This window comes from Stegodyphus dumicola, chromosome X2 (assembly GCF_044657685.1).
Source record: "Stegodyphus dumicola isolate Sdum_Otavi_A_Nest chromosome X2, ASM4465768v1".
Classification (NCBI taxonomy): domain Eukaryota; kingdom Metazoa; phylum Arthropoda; class Arachnida; order Araneae; family Eresidae; genus Stegodyphus; species Stegodyphus dumicola.
This window is the reverse complement of record NC_140781.1, coordinates 99,841,212-99,861,852: the sequence shown is the minus strand read 5'-3', so window position 1 is coordinate 99,861,852 and position 20,641 is coordinate 99,841,212. Positions and strand designations below refer to the sequence as shown.

The window sequence follows — 20,641 nt, the reverse complement described above, 5'->3', positions numbered from 1 at the left end:
ACATGTCCAGTAGCTAAAGATCTTCTGCGCAGAAGAACATGGCCAGGGAACTGATCCGTCCCATCCTATTATTTAATGCTAGCCGTAGATAGCGTCCAGGTGATTCCTGATGTTCCGGCTGAAATGATCTGGGGCTCCATCGTGCTGGAACCACATTTGTCTCCAAACAGCTGGCTGAACATCAACCGAAAGTTCAGTTAAGACCTCTCTGTACATTATTTGAGCAGTTAATCTACTTCCTTGTGCAGCCCCATACACGAAATGCATGTCGGTAAGCTCTGCATTGCTGTAACAATGCATGTTGCTCGGAATCCGTGCGGGAAATGCAAAATCCAGCTTTTATATGCCGTACTCATCAGCACTCTTCTGGCTCCATGTGGCATTACCATACATACATTCCTATATGAAATCTGCTTATTTAGGTCCCTTCTACCTGCCTTTACATTTTTGACATCTAGTTTTGAACCACCCTGTATATAAATAAATGTTCAAAACAGTTAACATAGTAGCTAACCTGAATCTTGAAAAGATTAAAAAAAACATTAAAACTCATCGTTAGATGCGGCATAAATCACTATTTTGTTACAAGGTACATGATATAACACATCAGCCACATCTTATGTATAAGAAAGATGCATACTACATTCATAAAAATATCGGATGCAGATACTATTATTAAAAAATTATCTACATCACTATTAAACCATTCAGTTAATTAACCATCTGAGTGCCATGACCGGCTTCATCCGGTCATAAGTTTTTTTTTTTGCATTTGGTGTATATTAGCTTAAGAGATTTTCCCTTCTTAGTTTCTTTAATAGTATAAATCACTCAACCAGTGGTACGCGTACCACTGGTGGTACACAAAGAAGCAAAGTATTTTTAACTATTAATTTAAAAAATCTCATGAAGAAAAAGAATAATTGATAGAAATTTCCTTTCATCAAACTCTAACTGGAGATTTCTTATTGACTTTGGGCTGAACTGGAAAAAAAGAATTCAAAGGCATTTCAAATAAAGCTATTTAATTTTTATTGCCATTTTGTACAACTTATTTGTGTGAACAAGGATTTTCTTCCATGTTATATTTGAAAAATAACGACAGAATAAAATTAAAAGTGTATCCTAATTTACGGTTAAAACTAAGTGAAACAAGACGAGCATAAACAAGTTGATCTCTTTTAAACAGACAAAGATTTCCCAGCAAACTTTGGAATTAAAAGTATTATAACTCAAATTTTGAGAATTAAAATGGTAACCAATTTTTAATCTAATATTTTTTACATCTGCATATTTAATACAAATAGGCAATAGGTTGTGCAAATGACAAAATATTTTTTTAATATTTCTCTTCAGAAACTGAAAAAATAATCACTGTAAAGTGTAATGGTTTTACTAATGATTTTCAGCTTTTGTTTAGGTGGAACGAGTTAGTCAAAAGGTTGAGAACCGCTAGTAGATATGTCAATAAATGTAAGTTTATGAAAATAAAGGCTAAAATAAGTATATCCGGTCAAAAGTCGTTAATTCGGACACCCATAATCCGGACCTCAAAGCTAAAAACTTTCTGCGCATGCGCCGCTTTGACACATGCGCAAAGGCGTTTACGCGTGCGCGCAAGACCTTTACGACTGCACATATGCATGTGCGCAGGCGCAGAATGCGTTTAATGTATAACTGATGGTATAAGCTAAAATTATCTAATTATCTATTTCAGTTAAGGTTGATGATTGCGTTGTTCCTTAGTCTTCAAATTGGATTATTATTTTTTGCAGACTGTAAGAGCAATTTTATAAAAGTAAACTTGAACTTTCGATTATGTCAAATAGAATTTCCGATGCTGGAGCTCCCAAAGGATCTACAAAACGAAAGTATGTTTCGATGTCCATCAAACAGAAAGTGGAATTGCTGCAAAAAATGGATAGAGACATGAAGAAGGTGACAAAGAGGTTAGTGAAAATGAAAAAATTTCGATTGACAAGTTAGTCGGTATTCTCAGCACAGCAATTACGGGACTTGAACAGCGGAACTTTGTAACCGAACAAGAAATTACATCTGTTTATAGAATTAAAGAAAAAGTATTATCACATTAAATGAAGCAACTTAAACAACTTACATTGAAAGAAATGTTTAATAAAGTAAACAAATAAATATTAAGCTTTTTTGGTAAATTTTGATACTCTTTAGATCAGTGCTCCGCAACCGGTGTGCCATGAGTAGGATATAGGTGTGCCGCCATCAAATACATGTATTTGACATTTTGCAATTTTTTATCATTTATTTAATACACAATGACAATTTTTTTTCCTTAATAATGTCTATTTTAAATGTTTTTATATATTTCACTGTTGTGTGGTTGTGTGTGTGATTGTAAGTGTCTCAGCATTTGAATTTTTTCGGCACTTCCTTGATAACTCGGAACTCTTTGGTGTGCCACGAAATTCCAGAAAGATTTTTTGTGTGTCGCAGGTGAGAAAAGGTTGCAGAGCACTGCTTTAGATCATAATGTTCTTTATTTCATAAATTACGGTTTCATATTTTTAATTTTAGAATCTCTGCATGCTATCTTACGAGATTTAAACTGATGATCTATAATCCGGAAAAATCAATAATCCGGAATCGCAGAAGTCCCGACGAGTCCGGATTAACGACTTTTGACTGTAATCAGATTTAGCTAATAAAGGCTGTTAAAGTACAGGTTTTCATGACACATCCAGAAATATGTGCACTGCTCAGAGAGTTAAACAATGCATGCTTTTACCTTGAAAGATAAAAGCTTATGTCACACTAAATGACAACTTGGAACTTTTAATTTGTCAGGTCACATGGATTAAAAAAAATAAATGTGTAGTATGGGTAATGAAAGGAATAGATTAAAAAAATAAAGATAATGAAATAGCAACAGCGTATGCAGTACATGGGTAATAAAATGCCCTGGCAGCATGTTATAAAGTAATGGCTTCAATATTAGAAAGAGTAAGCTATAGATCAGGCATGACCAAATTTCATATTAATAGGAGCCTTCTGCTATAATTCAGAATCGTGCAAGAAGTGATGCTAGATATTGTTTCTAAAGTAATAAAACACTTTATGAATAGTTAGAAATGTTTCAAGTAAACTAACAACTATTTCATATTTTTTTAATACTCCATTTTTTTCAAATAGAAACTCTATTTATGGACTTTTAATTCCCCTTTCCTGATTGTCAAAATTTTGAATAGGAGTAAAGTAAAATCAAGAGCAGAAGAAGTGCTGCAACCATCTTTACAATAATATTAAAAGGTAAAGCATCCTTGCCAACCTATGACACTCAAAAATCAGGAGATTTTTTTACGAAATCAGAAGATTTTTCACAATGTTAGAAAGACATTTTAAATGATAAAAATATAGTTTTTAATAATGAATTAACTTTAAATAGTTACTAATTCTTAAATGCAAGCAACACAAAAATACTTTACACACACAAAAAAAAAAAAAAAAAACATTTTTATTACTTACATCATTTAAGAAAACAAAACACACACACACACACACACAAAAAAAAAAAAAAAAAAAAAAAAGACACTTTAATCAGTTTTCATACAAATGTTATGAACAGTGGCAGATTTTGATTTCGTTAAGAAAGAAACTTCATGATTTTGTTCATAGCAATTGCCACGTAGGCCTGCTTTCGCTAATAAAAGTTTTTCTAATGTGTCTAATGTGTCTTTAGTCTTAGATCTAAATTTAGTCTTCATTTTTGCAACAACACTGAAAATCCTCTCACACTCTGCATTACTACGGGGAACTGTCAAAATGGCCAACATAATTCTAGACAGTTCACTATATTTTAAAATTCCATCAGCACCTTTCAGTTTTCCAATTAAACTCCACTGGGTGTCAATCTTAGCTGATTTTATAACTTCATCCAAGTTTTCTAATTGTAAACTGCAATATTTATCAGTGGCAACATCAATATTATCATCTTTCATGACTAAATGAAGTAACACAGGAAATCTGTTCAAAATCTGTTCCAAAAAGTACCTTATATCAGAAAAAGATGCATTTGCTAGACAGAAACATCAGCAACTTTAGCATGCAAAATCCTTTCAGCATTTACTGGAAATTTATGTAGCATGTAATCACATACTCGACAGAAGTAACTTCTAACATGAAGATAAAACTTATTTTTGTCTTCTGAAAGTTCTTTCACTACTTTTGTAGTTGCAGCTCCTATTACCAAATCTTCATCTTTCTTCTGATTTTCTATTTCACCATAAATCACATCATGTATAGAATTACAAGACAAAATACAGACTGGTTTTACAAACTTTGATAAAATGTCTTTAAACAGATCATAAGCCATTGATTGCAAAACATAAATTAATGGAATTCTGCTTTATAGAACTGTGTTAAGAACATCGAATGATGGCAAAATGAATTGTAAAAAAAAGGAAAAAGCTTTGTTAAGGGCCGAAGAAAAAAACATAAATATTCGTTCTTCACAAAATAAACTTACAGTAATCGGAAAATGTTTTGTGTGTTGAGCACTTTTTTTTATTTTGAGAGAAATTTGTATCAGCTTTACACTTATTTTGCAGTATTATTTTGAGAACTGCCAGTTGAATTGCTGAATGGTGCAGAAATTATTTTATTTTTCTCAAACTTATTTTTAACAATGGAAGTAGTAACTACATCTCCATTTACTTTAGGTATTTTAAAACTTTCAATAGAGCCTTTTATCTTAACTCTCGAAGCATTTACTTCTTTAAAAAATGCAAGAAGTGGGTTCCATTGATTGAGGATTCTAGATAAGCATTTCTTTAAAGACAGCCAGCGTGTACACATACATTTCAAAATTTTTCTTATTTCAGTATTATGCAGCTGTTGGAACTGTTTTAATTTTTCCTTCCTTTTTGAACTGCTTTCAAGATAATGATAAATATCGATGTGTTCATCCACATTTATTGGTAAAGAAGCTGTCCCTTTTCAGCTGCTAAATTTAAGAGGTGACAGGTGCACCTCAAACTGCAAATCTGAATTTTCCTTTCTTAAGATGCCTGCAACACCAGTCTTTAAGCCTACCATTACTGGTGCATTATCGGCACCAAGCGCTAAGCAATTATCCAGAGGGACTGAAAGTTTTAATAATTAGCTGTGCCATATTAAGGCCCGTTGAATGTTCTTCTAAAGTGGGGACAGAAAGTAAACTGTACTCAATTTTTGAAGACTCCGGATTAAAAAAAGAAACAACAATTGGATACAGTTTTGAACCGGTAATATTGCTTCTATCCGCAGAGAAGCAGAACGGAGCTGTTTTAATGCAATCAATAACTGAAGATTTATTTTTCAAACCCATTTCTATAGCAATTGCACCTGTTTTCATCCCTGCACTTGAGTATTTCTTAGCAATTTCACTATCGGGAAACATTTTTCTAAATAAAGCTGCAGCGTGATCCGATGCATTCAGTGGCAGGTTGATCTCCAGTAAAAAGGCAGAGAACACACATTCTGCATTAATAACTTTTGGTCCTTTGTTTCCGAAGAAAAATTTAATTTTTCGTTTTTTTCAAAACAACTGATGTTGTCCTTGTGTTTTTGTGTACGCACATGTTTGAGAACATCCGCCCTTCCACCATGCAAAATAGAAAAATCGCAACGACAGACGGTACACATCGCAAATTTATTACATTTCCATGAGGAAATAATGGAAGGAAAGTCAACTGTGTACGATTTTTGAAACATACATGAGTATTTCACCTTTCTCGCAGACATAACAAAAAATGATACTTTCTAAAACTATTTCCCGAAGGCATGTGTATTCACACAACTCAGGACAAGATGAACAAAATAACTAAAGAACATCCAAATAACAGCCTTGAGCTTGCTTTGCGCACTCATTTGCTAATATATGCCCAGGCAGTGGAGCTCAATGCTCATTGGAGAACTGGAGAACAATGTTTCTGGATACGTATGCTCTCACTCACAAAGGAGAAATTCTCATCTGATTCGCAAAATTTTGTTTTAGATATAATCTAGAGAAAATTCAATTGCCTTCAGACGTTTAAAATCTTTTTTTGGGGGGGGGCAGGGGTTCATATAACGAAGTATTAATCCAAGTTCCATAAAAATCATGAGAAATTTTAAGAATAAGAAAAAGTCGGGAGAAATATACTGTAAATCGGGTTGGCGGGACAGCGGTCGAAAATCGGGAGAATTGGAAACTCTGGTAATGCATTCATTTGAAACAACATAACTGATTTTTCTTTACTCTTAACTAATTCTTCATCCTGCTAGAAAGTAAAAACAGTACACATTATGGAAATTAGCGGCCGATATAAATACTTCAATAAATTATCCATTACCCATAGCTCTTCACCAAAAAAATTATACATTCAACTCGCACTTAAACAGGCTGTATTATTAAAATATTTTTTAATAACACAGCCTTTAATTTTACAAAAAAATAAGAAACAGAAAAGAAAAATAAGTTTAGATAGTAGAAAATTACATAATATGTGGAAACTATTTTTATCCACAACAGCACATAATTCTACAAAATCTGAATTATTTAATATTTATTAAAAATTATATCATAAAAATATGTGTACAGTCATTATCTTTTGTTTCATACTATTTTGAACACCAAAATGAAAGAGTAATACAAACAAAAACATTATTTTTGTTTTCAATGCTGATTTACTTTACATTTAACAAATGAACTTATTCTTCATATTAAACTGCTGGATACAGGTATATTTATGAAAAGTATTTTTATTCCTTTCTAATCATAATATAGGTTTTCTAACTGTCTCCAAATAACCATCATTTTATAATAATTTGAATCTCATCCCTGGTATTACCAAATTAATCACAAACTGAGTTTAGAATTTCATACGAAATTTACTAATATGAGAACCATATACAGTGATCACATTTGACATTACATCATTTAAAATTCTAAAATTTAGATCAACACATACGCCAGATATTAACTAGATTAAGGATGTCCAACCTTTTCCTTATATTAACCCCTTCTGATAGAATGGTTTTCTCTTTGTAATACATGACATCATAAATCATGTATTATACAAATTATTAGATTATACAATCATAATACAAATAAATGTAAAAAAACATTTCAACTGAAAATATGAATATAAGTTTTGAAAAAAAAATGGTTCATCAGATTTATTTATTTTCTGCATTATTTTTAATTTTAGAAATCTGAAGTTTCAGAAACATGATCAGATTATAACTGCACAAAATTTCACTCTTCAATGTGATGTATTGATGCAATTTGACATAAAATTGCTTAACTTCATTTTTAAATCGCCACATTAAAAAATATTCAACCTGTTTCTTATTTCCCGCAGTAAATTAGTGGCCTGACTAAAGCCTGTTTATACTATTGAAGACGACAAAAAAACTCAATAATGTTGGTTTGGTAACAAGTTTTATTTGAAGAAATCTTTCTTGAATGCCTTTTAAATTAAAAAACTTAGCATAATCATGTGTTCTGAATAAAACTTGAGCTTAAACATAATACTTCAGTGCGATCAACTCTTCTTGTATCATAAAATCAAATTCAGATATATCACAGTTCGGCAGTTTTATGAACCATGCTGGCAAATTTAAATTTAAAATGTCCTAGAAACAAACATCAAAATTTTTAATGTATTATTTCACTTAAATTCATTTTATATGATTTCTTCCATATTACATGATATAGCTTTATATCAATACGCAATTGTGAATTTTACTAGTACCTTCTCTCTCTCTCTCTCTTTTTTTTTTTTTTTTTTTTGTAAACAATGGAATCTCAATGATGTCAATCATTTTTCACTGCATAATGGGATATCAACTTCTTGACCAATTTTAACCCCTAAGGTGGTCAATAATAACTCCATTAGGAACCCCTGATCCATAGCACTTCTCCAAGCTGCAACTATACACATTCCTAGCATTATTCAGCAAGATTTAAGGTATACCACTGGCAAAGTGAATTGCAAATGCATTCTAATTAGTTCAGCATTTGTTTCTTCTATCATTCTCACCACCAAGCAGGTCATAAAAATGGATTTATTTACTTTCTGTATGACTAGCAGCACAAACAGCACATTCTGAAATTGTTTAGAAATTATTACATACACAATACAATTTTAAAAAATTTACTTTTTTTTTTTTTACTGCTAAAAAAGTTTGCCATTGCTTGGTAATATCTGCTTCATAATACAACTATATTTTAAAAACCTTGTTAAAATGCAAGCAGTATTCAACAACCCAAAGGATTACATGCAACTCAGCCACAGTCTAGCCATGCCTGTTATAAAAATTCTTAACATATGACAAAATATTTAATACATATTTCTTATATATTTATTATAACTAAAACCAACAAATTAAGTTTAAAAATTATATAGCTCAGCTTCAATTAGATTTTAATAAGTAATATAAATTTCTAAATTAAGATTTTGCAAAAATATTATTTAATGCCAAGAAAAATTTTACAAGTTCACAAACAGTATCTGATGACAGTAACAAAGTACATGCATGCAACAAAACAGCAGCACATACAGGGCCTGCCCTGTGAAGCTAGAAGTGCTATATCCATGGATATGAATACTCAACATCAATAGCTCAGTAGTTACTTAAATGCCTGCAGTGAAATTGCTCATAAATATACATTACAAAATAAACTGAGGTTGTTTCTAAAATAAATAGCTTGAGGTTATTTTTTGAACAACTGCAAAATAACTATTTTACGAACTGTGGGCACATGCAATCCCCCCCTCCAAAACAAAATCTTTCACTTTGAAATATAAATGAATGGTAGTTATACCATGATGAAATTTAATGCACATATGTTTTGCTTATGTATGCTGCTAAATAAATATAAAATACCTGAATTTATTTAAAAATATAAGTAAATAAGATTTCTTTCTTTTGTTTAGCTGCAAAAAAGTAAACTCCGTTATTAAGTTTCATGAACAAACATTACACAAATGATTTCATTGCCTTTGGAGCTTATTTTCTACATGTAAAATAACTTAGTAATGTTAAAATATTATTTACTAGTTACACTAATTGAAGAATTCGAGTTCAAAGAATTATACAAAATATGAGCGTACTAACCAATACCTGTGATCTAAGTAAGCAGTAAACTGCCAATAAGTATATGGCTATAGTCTGTTCATCAAAGAGAGATCTAAAGTAAATACAGGGTTATCACCCAAACAGGATAATGAAATAACCTGACTTTACCAGGTGTGTTTTAAGAAAATTCCAGTCTATCTGTATAGTGTGCATTGGCTGTGCTGAGAGGTAAATTAATTATGGCTCCACTTTGAAAACATAAAAATTTGCCAATTACATATGACTTATTCCCCAAAACATTACTGTTGTAATTATAATAGTTGTTTTCTCCACTGAAGACTGAGATTAGAATCTGCCTATATTCTGGATTTAAAAATGTCTTTTTTTTTTTTTTTTTTTTTTTTTTTTTTTTGCAGCTAAACAAAAGAAAGAAATCTTATTTAATTTTATTCTAAAATAAATGCAGGTATTTTATATTTATTTAGCAGCATATGTAAGCAAAAAATGTGCATTAAATTTCATCATGGTATGTCATCATACTGCTAAAATTAGTTTCAGGAATATGCCAGAGAAAATTGCCTGGAATTTGAAAGTATTACTAATAATAAATAAATATAAATAAAAATATAAAATAAAAGTAAACTAATAATAGATAAATTTAGAAGGAAGAAAACACATTAATTGATATGAATAACATTAAAATAAATTACTTAAAGATTAAAAACTGAATTACAATAATCAATGATATTTTGGCGAATAATTATATTAAATTTTTAGCCCAGATTAGTGATAACTAATTTTTTTATTTTTATTTTACTGTAAAATGGCAAATAAGGCATTCATTAAAAAGTAAAAAAAAGTTTTTGAAGATTTTGTGGTTAAACCCTAGTATATGGTACGGCCTCAGCACGACTTTGAAAACTATCGCCAACACCAAAATGACCTGCTTACTGCTTATCATAATATTGATAAATCCTGTGTGTACCATATAACCAGGATTAAACTGATTTTGTTTTATACGAGAATGGGAAGGTACTTTCTTTAGTTCAACATGCTCTATACAGGCAAATCTTGATTCTAGAAGTTATTGGAAACCAAAGTTGCTGAAAACTGCCTTTCTGAGACAATTTTATCGCATCTGTGAAAATTAGCTCTATGCCAACTGCCCGAATGACGCTCACACGGTACATAATTCGCCAAGAAAGTGATCATTTCAACCGTTGGTGTAAAAATCGCTTTATGGGGGATCGTCGTATGAAATTTATCAACTTTTATAATCAATTTTCAAATTCTCCGACTTTTCCAGGTGGGGTGGCAACCCTACAAATAATTGGTTTGGTGCAATATAAGACTTAACATGAAATTTCCTCTGAATTAGTGATTTTACAAACTACTCATTATAATTTTCTTACACTTGCTTTAATACAAGAAAATTTATTTATTTTATACACCAATAGCCTGATAGAAGTTCAAATTCTAAATACTTGTAAGGTGATATACTTTAAAATATTAAATATTTAATTTGAAGCATTAAAAAAAGATCAAATTTCAAACCAAAAGAATACTAATATGGCTAATATGCATTAATATTCTGCGTATCAGTATTGCTAAATATGTGTTTGCTTTGGCTTCATTCTCAAAGAATAAATAACAGCTACTGCAATCATGAATATGCCTCTGAAAATAAAAAAATTCTTCTCGGTATTAAGATTTAAATGAAATCAGAAAAATATAGCTGCAAAGATAAAAAATATTCCATGACTATAGCTACCTTTCATAACTATGCATGTGTTCCTTTTTTTAAGAGCTATTTCTTTTAGTTTCATAAACATGTAGCTCTAAAATTTTCCACATCAAGAGAATAGTATCTATTCACTTTTTTCAAAATTAGGGCATACTGTCAAATAGAGTGCTGTAATTCTTATATAATAAAATTATACATCTTGCTTGGTAGAAGCATAATGCTGGTAAGGCATAGGTAAACTATCTATATAAAAGTGAAAAATTGGTTTCCAGGAAGCAGAACATATTTAGTCATCATATGACATTTTTGGTGTTGATCAACTATTTTCATCTAACAGGGAAGACGACAGAGTGTGTACAGTCCACAGTAGCATGCAATATCAAATTTCTGCAATTCGCTGATGTTCTTTTGAAGCTAAATAGATCACCAAGACAATTTCGGTCTTTCACGGTAATATGAGGAGCACCAAGACATGCTTTACATTCGTCTAAAGAACTAAAACACATTTTTTCCTATCCTTTTAAAAATGCTGCAATGCATATTAAGATTTAATTAATTTTCTATCGCCAGCACACTGTATACATAAAAATGAGATTCACTCACTTCTCATATCAGAAAATAATAATCCAGATCTTTTAATCCGCAAAAGAGCATCCTTTGCATTTCTGGTGCATTTTTTAGGGGGGAGGGGGAAAATGATGAAAATTTTTAAGTCTGGGAACCTAGCATTTCCCATTAACATTACAGACCTTCATTTCAGGGTTATGACAGCAAACTCGTGTCTACAGTTACAATCTTCCTCCAAAAATTAAGCTCAGCATAGGTACAATCTAGTATATCAAGTCTGGGAATAAATTTTGTTATCATAAAACACCTATCACATATGCTATTCATAGCCAGAACAAGGCGTCGAAAGAAATATTTCTAAGAACGTCATTCTTGGAAACCTACCTAGCTAGGTTATCATCTTCACTTGGTAAAGACTTTAATGCTAAACAGGAATCAGTTATCGCTCAGATTCGCAAAAGAGACGTTTGCTTTCAAATTTCGTGTATATACAAAATATATTTTGTAATTATCTCAATACTGTTGGCTCAGTACCTTGGTACTGGGCCAAGATTTAATCCTTACTTTTAAATTCAATATTTTACTCCAATTCTTGTAATGAGCTCTTGTATATATTTTTGTAAATACTTTTACATCGTTCATTCCATGATGTCATTATTTCTGATTTTATTATTGTAAATAGAATTTTTTAATCCATATATTTATTTAATAACTTTTATGTACACAATATAATGCCATTTACTGATATATGCTTTAGGATGAGTAAAAAATATTTATTTTATCCCCAAAATGTTAAATATTTCATAAAGGTTACTTGATCAGTTATTTTTTTTAATTTCCAAGTAAATAGCAAATGCAAAGGTTGTGTGTAAATGGGTGAATATTAATGACTAGCCTAATGCACAAAATTATGATTTTAATTATTTTTCACCTGTGTATTACATATCCAGGATAATGTGCAAAGAGCTGACGACTATAGTTGCTGACAATTACATGATCGTTACATAAATTAGGAGTAACTTCAAATAAACTTTCTGGCAATGTTCATTTTTGCATTCATATATACATGTAACGGTGAAACACTGAAATCTGGAGAATGTCGACTTTCACCGGTGAATGTCAACATTCACGTAGTCACTTGGTGTGTGTCCGAAATATTTTCCAAATACTCTTATTTCTGACTTACACCGGTAAATGTTGACATTCACCATGTACTAATGGTGAATGTTGAACATATAAGAATATTATATTTTCTTCTCCGTAATTCAGTCACGAAAAAACACACTTGAGACAAAATAAGAACACACAGTACATTCAAAATGAGAAAGGAAAATAATAGAAGTTAAAAACTTACTGAATTATACAGTACGTTCTAAACGAGAAAATAAAATAATAGTAACAAAAAAACTTACTAAATTTTGTAATTCAAATCTTATTTATTGCAACAACTTAAACTATTATGACACTTTGAATTGTCGATGCCTCTCTTTTCGACCTACACCTGAGCATATCTGTGATTGTCGACATACACTGGTGAGGGTCTGAATGTACACGAATGTAATGCAATATTCGATCTTTCACCGACGTATTTGGTGAAAGTTGACATTCACCAATTTCGGTCTTTCATGGTAATATACACACACATATAATAAGTCGTATATTTACATACACATAGAGAAAAGAGATGCGATGGTTTAGAAGTTGTTGATGTATGTTTATTAGTATTAATATAATGAATAAGATTTATATTAAAGAATGAATATACAAATGTTTTTCATCATTCACAATAATAATCCATAAATTTCCAATGTTTCAATATGTAGCATGTGTAATAAAAATATAGTTCTTAATGTACTTATAATCTAAAACATATTTCATTAATAACTTGAAAATAATAGCATACAAATTTAATGCATATTCTCATTATTACATAAGCTAAGTTTTTCTTTTTTATACAACTTTTATGTTGTTTACAGTATGTCGAGTCATGCATATACAAATTTTAAAAAATTATTCACCTTAAATTTAATAAAAAAATTATATAACAATAACATTTCTTTTCACACGATCAGCACGAAATACGACAAATTTGGCAAACTTTTGTAAACAAATCATCAAGAGCACATCATAAAATACAGTCTCCTCTGAAATTTCCACAATTATAAATTTAACGAATATATAAACATAAACATTTTAAAAATGACTTGGACAGTTATACTACAATAAAACAGTAATATATACAAATACACAGCTTTTTCCATATTTCTTGAATTAAATCGCAGGATACCCTCCAGGATCTCGCAGTTGCAGCCATCGCCATATTAAAAATTACACATGATCCTTCAGAAGCAGAACTTTTGTCCGATAGGTTGATCTCTACGGTTAATTTCTACAGCTGCAAACGACACAGTTTCAGAAAAGTTTCAAAATGTTCCTCGTAGCATGGACACCACTTTCTCAGCTAAACGGAACATTCTTTGGAAACCTGCCATTTAAACCAGTGCTACTAGAATCTCGTTTCTCGGAAATGTCTTGCCTAGCCAAGGTTGTCGCTAGATATGATAAGGGAGCACAAATCAAAATGATAACTAATTGTACTAAATCAAATTTTTATTTTATAATGCTGATGAAGTGTAAACTCACAAAAATATTCAGTACTCGTGATTTCTGCATAATCATCTCACTGCATACCTTGATATTAATATGAACTTTTTCTGCTCTTAGTGGTGCATATTATTTATATGAATAAGACATTCAAAATTTGATCGTAAAGTACCTTGAAAATGAAAAAGCACAGTTCAGTAGCTATTAATCATAATAGCAATAAACATAAGTAGTAAATGAGCAAATATTGATGCAAATCAATAATTTAAAAAAGCTAGAAATCAGAGTAACATATGTGCAAGTAAATAAATCACTGACACATAAAGATTTGCCTGTTCAACAGACATAAACACAAATTTTAAACACTCAGTAAAAAGGAATACTGTTAGCTGAATGAACAAAATTAAAAAGACAAAATACAAAAGTCATTACCTCTTCATTATACAATTTGCTAAGTTCTTTCTTGATAGGATCAATTAATTGAATTTGACCGGCAGAAAAGCCCACCAAAAGAGAGACTCCTTCATTCGTTACAGTGCACTGATTAAAATCATGGCACGTTGGGTATGTGCCTTTATAGACTCGTTTATCAACAGGCTTTGTCAAATCAGCTGCCTAAAATACAAAAGAAAGTCATAATTTTTAATTAATATTCATTTTTCCAATGAACATTTAAAAATTCTAATATGAATATATATTACAATTATTTTTTCACTGGGTATTTTCAGATATATAGAGATAGATGCCAACCTTTGGACAAAGCTATCAGTAACCCCGAACTGAATTAATCAGAAATAGTTAACTGAATCACTAATACTAGTAATCAGTCCATAAAAAATATTGACACACCTGGAATTCGGTAATAATTACGGAAAATATGTAATAGTATCTCCCTAGCACTTTGTGCAGGCAAAGCAAGTTGGTTTGGATTCGATTATAGCAAAGTTTACAATAGTTATATGCCAAACAGAAAGGATACCTTTGTGCTAGATTTTCTATGGGAAACTGGCAAGCATTTACATTACAAATGGCGAAAACCACTACAACCCATGCAGCCAGCCCATTTGCTAAAATCTGAAGCTAAGTCAAATTAAGTGTTCAGCGGTTTTACCACTTGCCCATAGGTGGCCTAGGAAAGTGCCCATAGGAAAGTGAACAACTGGAATATCCAGTTACGATTATCTCTAACAGGGTTTGGGACTGTACACATCAAATAAGTGACATGATAAAGAATGAAACCAACTGAATCTTTTTTAACTCTGATTGCAACTTATGTAAACAGTGCATTTACTAATTATCCTGAATATATGGGAGAAACATTCTTATTATGGCAATCAGTATCTGTCAATTTATGATTTTATTTGAATTTTCCAATTTGGGAGAGTTTTGTATCCGTGGTCACAGGGTTAATGACTGAAGCACATGAGATAAATAACTACATATGCTGGATCAATATGTATTCTGAACCCAAAGAACCATTTCCTCACAATTCCAGAATGATGGTATTTTTTTATAGCATCATGCTCATACCACAGATGTACTGTACTGCGCAAACAGTCTCCACTCAGAACCACAGGGCAGCTAAGTCACAATCTTGCAATCTCAACATCCCAGCATTCAATTTTTACCTATACAGTTAAAAGACCAATGGATACAATTAGATGATTCTGTTTACATCCCATTTCGCTCAAGTTTACAGAGGTATGGTAGCAGATCAAACTGGATATCTCAGCAAATAAGTGGAAGGATGCACATTATGCAGGCCTTCTGAAAGGTTTTCTCAACGATGCACAATTTTCAGGACAACGTAAATTTAAGTTCTAAGGCTCCCCTTGTTCTTTAATTTTTTTTAATGCAGCCTGTATGTGTAAATATGATTGTTTACATACATTTCTTTAGTATACTGCTTTGAAACTAATAACTAAATCAATATTTCACAGCAAACTTAACATTCTACTTATACTTTCTGCAAAGAAATGCCATTTCAATGCTTCAGTATGGCTACTGTAGGACCAAGCATAGTGAAACATTTGCAAAGAATTAAACAAATCTTTATAGTTATGCATATGTAAGCATACATAAGAATTCATTCAAGTACAAGTTCATGCACGCTGCAATAAAATAATTTTTCTGTCCTTAAATGGGCCGTTCTAAGCCTTTTTTCTAAAATACTTTTCAATGTTTTAATCACTCGAGATTTACAATCCCTTTTATCTATACCAAACATAAGTTTTTTGGTACTTACATATAAGTGCAACCAGTTTCGCAATTTTTTACAGAAGATACACATCTTATCACATATGTATTTTATGTTTTAATTAAGCTTTTGTCTTGGAAATCAATTACCTCACATACTTACAAGTGGTTCTTTGTTTCTAGAAAATATTACAGTTGCTTTAAAAACAAGCCTTCTCTTTTGTAACCTTTGGCAAATGATATTCCTGCTGAAATTTTGTCGTAATTTCTTTATTACAGGCAGATCCCACAAATGCATATTTTAAAATTAAGACAGTAACTATCACAATTCATCAATAAAAACACTTTGAACTTGAAATACAGCAAAGAACACATACAAAAATGGTAGTGTTGCCTGAGTTTAATACATTCTGAAACTTTTATTAACATCATTGCACTAATACATAAGTACGGTTTTTTCCATCCCTTTGTTAATGCTCATGCACGGGTATCTGTGAAAATGCAGCTGATGACTATATTAAAACAAATGTTCATTTCTCAAGCTACTAAGTGAATCCAATGATATAAAGCTTAGGCCTGAGAGTTTAATCATAAACTACAGCATAAAAGTATTTACTATTTCATTTAGCAAACAAAGGGGAAAAAAATACAAACATCCACAATCTGATAGAGGATGTTGTATAACATTAATGGCCAGTCAACACAAACTATACATGCATTTAATATTGCACAAATCAGAGAGACATTAAACATTATACTTCTCATGTACCCACCTTATTACTAGTCAAGAATCTTTCATATAGATTATTAAGTAGTACACGTTATATGTTAAACTGCTTTTGCTGTGCACAACAAATTGGGAAAATTTAGACAGTGCAGCTGAATTTATTCCAAAACTTTTAAGTCTTGAATAAATTAAGTACATATTTTCAGTTAACTGCTGTAGTCCTACAAACAGATAAGAGCCAATGCTTTGAAAATGTAATATTACAGGGATGCTGCTAAATAATGGGCAAAATAAATTTTGTAATTTTTCTTTGAACTGATTTAAATTTCGCGATTCAGTCTCCCATTTCGGGAGGGAAAAAAGGTTAAGATTTATTTACACATTTCGACTAAAAGCGTAAAGTTTATATTTTGAATTCTCTGTCAGTTGGCCTTATGGACACATACTCAAAACTTATTCTTCCTCCGAGTTTTACAATAGCTTCTTTTAAATAACAATTCTTTAAAGGGAATTTATAAATTTAATCTGAAGATCTAAAAGCAAATCCTCTACTTTGTACAAGAGTCTCATTAGCCAGTCTTTATTTTCTTTATCAGAATCATGGTAACATTTAATTCCTTATTAACAAATTCCTTCACCGTTATTCCATTTATTATTTTAATTCCAAAAACTGTATTTGGGAATTTACCATTAGAAATTCTCTGCATTTAAACAATGCTCAATAAATGCTAATGCCTTGAAAGCTCAAATTTATTTTAACGTTTTCTTAGGTCTGCAGTTGTGTTCACATGAATGTGCTTTCTACAGACTTCATATATTTATTAAAAACTTATCCTTACAATAATGCATAAATTATCTAAAAGCAAGGTTTTAAAAAAGTTTTATATTGGAAAGGAGACACTAGAAATAAATCCAGAACAAGTCCAGTAGATGGCAGATTCCTTTTAATACCAACAATTAATGCCCATTCAAATGCTGAATAATCATTTCTCTTAAATTTTTCTTCTCGATCATATTAAGTTATAAATGAAAATTCTGGATTATCACCATCTCGTTATTTTCAGGTGTTACATCTTCACTGAATGTTGAAAAATGAGATTCATCCATATCCACAAATAAAACAGCAACTTCTTAAACTGAAGATTTTTTTCCTCCTACACATTCTAGATATCTTTAGGTTATAAAATTCTCTATACGAAAAGTACAAACAGAAATGCACAAAAGTAAAAAAATAAGCCTCACAGCAAATTACACAATATTTCTGGTTATTCAGCAAGCAAAGCAGGATGTTCTGCAAAAAGTTTGCTCCATTATCACAGATTAATTGTTATCACACACACCACATATTGACCATCCCTCCACACCTGCTCAATCAGCATTTTTGTTAAACTAAATGCCAGATTTCTAGTATTTTGCCTAGTAAAGCCCCTTTTAGTTATTATCTTCCAGAACACACTCAGCAATTTGGGGTACTTGCATATTAATGCTATCATCTTAATAGAGGTCGCCAAATTTTCAGAATGTGCCAAACTCTGCGAAACATGCGCGTTAACTATTCTTCTGGCAACCATGCTCATAACAATTTCAAGCAACACCGCCATTTTATTTTTTGTTGTATTTTAATTTCCAATAGTTTTTATCAATAAACCATGATGCCTTAAACTTAGTTTTAAAATACGAGCTTGTGGAATTAGTCATCAATGGAAGAAACAGAGGTAAAATGGTACTTCTTTTTTATAGCAGCTCCCAAGACTGAATTGCCAATCAATTGAGGTATCTCACCAAAATCTGGCTTCGTCTTCTTTATCTTGCCACATAATTGTATAATAGCAGTGTGTTGCATTTTTGACGAGATTTTCGAATTCACATTGTTTATTTATCAATATATATTGCTTTTTTTTGTGTGTGAATACAATGTTAACAAGCTTTGATTTACCAAGTGATGAGGTAGATACCATGTCATTTATTTTAACCACTTGCATTACGTCTAAACTTCACGGTTGTGGTGCCATGCGCTACAATATAACAAGCGGTAAAGTCTCTTATTTACGCCGCTCCGCGTCTGCAATCCAGAGCTGTAACTTGAGAAATAAACAATCTCATTGTTAGCCGACGCGTGCACCACGTTATTTTCATTTTTGCGATAAATGCCTATTGCCGTGGTGTTTGTGTCGCTCGAGTTTCGAGACAAAAGCATCTCAACGTGCGTGGCACGTCTTTTTAGTGCAAGTGGTTAAGAAAGAGGTCATTTACCAGACAAATGAGTCAGTAAAAATGGCCACAACATGAAACTTTATGTTAATGACAAAACTATTTGGAGGTTCAATGTTAAAAATTACAAAAAAAAGACCTCTGTGTTGGAAATTGGTTCGGCAGTCCCAAATTATCATTCATCACTGCTATTAGATTTACGTATTCTTAATCTTCATAGATACAGGAGCTACATAATTCTTAGGTAGAGGTACTGATGTCCACGAAATGGTGTAACAAACAGCTTAATATTTGTGAAAGTGATGCAGTCGACTGGAACAATTACATGCCAAAAAATAATAAGAAGGATACGGACTCAAAAATAGTCTTAAAAAATGACATGCGAGTACTATTGTTATTATTATAAATTGTGTCGTGTATTTTTACATTTGTATTTCACGAGCTTGGCGAAATTATAGCTGAAATCTTGGCATAAATCTAAAATCGCCAAATATGGTTGGGGGCTAGCTGTAACAAAGTACCGTACAATTTCTGCAGGAATACAGAATTTTGCAAAATGTTTTTTAAAGGAAACAACAAGGAAAAAAATGTGCTTTCTACAAAGCCACTGTTGCCAAGGGTTACAAAAAGGCGAGTCTCCACAATTCCCCGATATTTTTTTAATGCAAAAACAGATCCCTCTGTGGTTTGGAAGAACAGCGCAAAAATATTACAGAAAGATCTGAAGAAGAATGTTTTATATTTTAATGTATCATGTCATTAAAATTCGAAATTATAATCATTTATTTAATAATTCAAAATTGTATTATAAATTGCTAAAGTATGTTTTCTTTTCATGTGTCAATTATATTTATCGACTTAGATAAATATCTATGGTTTTGGAATCTTCCTTTAAAAAAGTGAAAAAAAATTGCTATTTTGCACCTGATAAAAAACTTTTACCTTTTCATCTGTAAAAAAAATCATCAAACTGCACCAAGGTGGTAAAGTTATTATATATGTACAAAACTTCGTAACTAACTGGAACAAATAAACTATCCCTCAATCAAATTTTCTAATGCAGAAAAGATAGGCATCTACTGGAAGTGGGGAAATAAGAAGACTTTCATGTTCTAAATTAAGACAATGGACACCTTATCATGAATTGATGTCTTTTTATGATATGACAAACACTGATTTTAACCATTTGACTGCTACGCGGTGCAAAAGCGCTGCGTTCATTTGTCTCGAAAACTGTGACGCAGCAATTAGTTACTTTAGAATGCACTTATGTTACAAAGTATGTGTGAGGTCAGACTACGTATGTTCACACCCACGGAGCAACAAAGACACATTGAAACTTGCAGCGCAGCAGTTTTCGAGACAAATGAATGCAGCGCTTTTGTGCCGCGTAGCAGTCAAATGGTTAAGATATCACTTTGCAGCGTGTGTGTGTTCATTTGAGAAATTTTACATAGTTCTTTTAAACATAAACAGGATTACAGCATTTTAAAATAAACTCCCAAGTACCTTATAAA

At 31.4% G+C, this 20,641-nt stretch overlaps 1 protein-coding gene across 1 annotated transcript in view; it reads right to left on the bottom strand.

Annotated features, from left to right (window-relative positions):
• Positions 1-20,641, bottom strand: part of LOC118192460 (WD repeat-containing protein 20) — a 77,270-nt gene that overhangs the window by 44,368 nt on the left and 12,261 nt on the right. Inside the window, exon 2 of the mRNA XM_035363439.2 lies at positions 14,423-14,605. Within this exon, the coding sequence (XP_035219330.1) occupies positions 14,423-14,605 (183 nt within the window). The remainder of the gene's footprint in view (positions 1-14,422; positions 14,606-20,641) is intronic.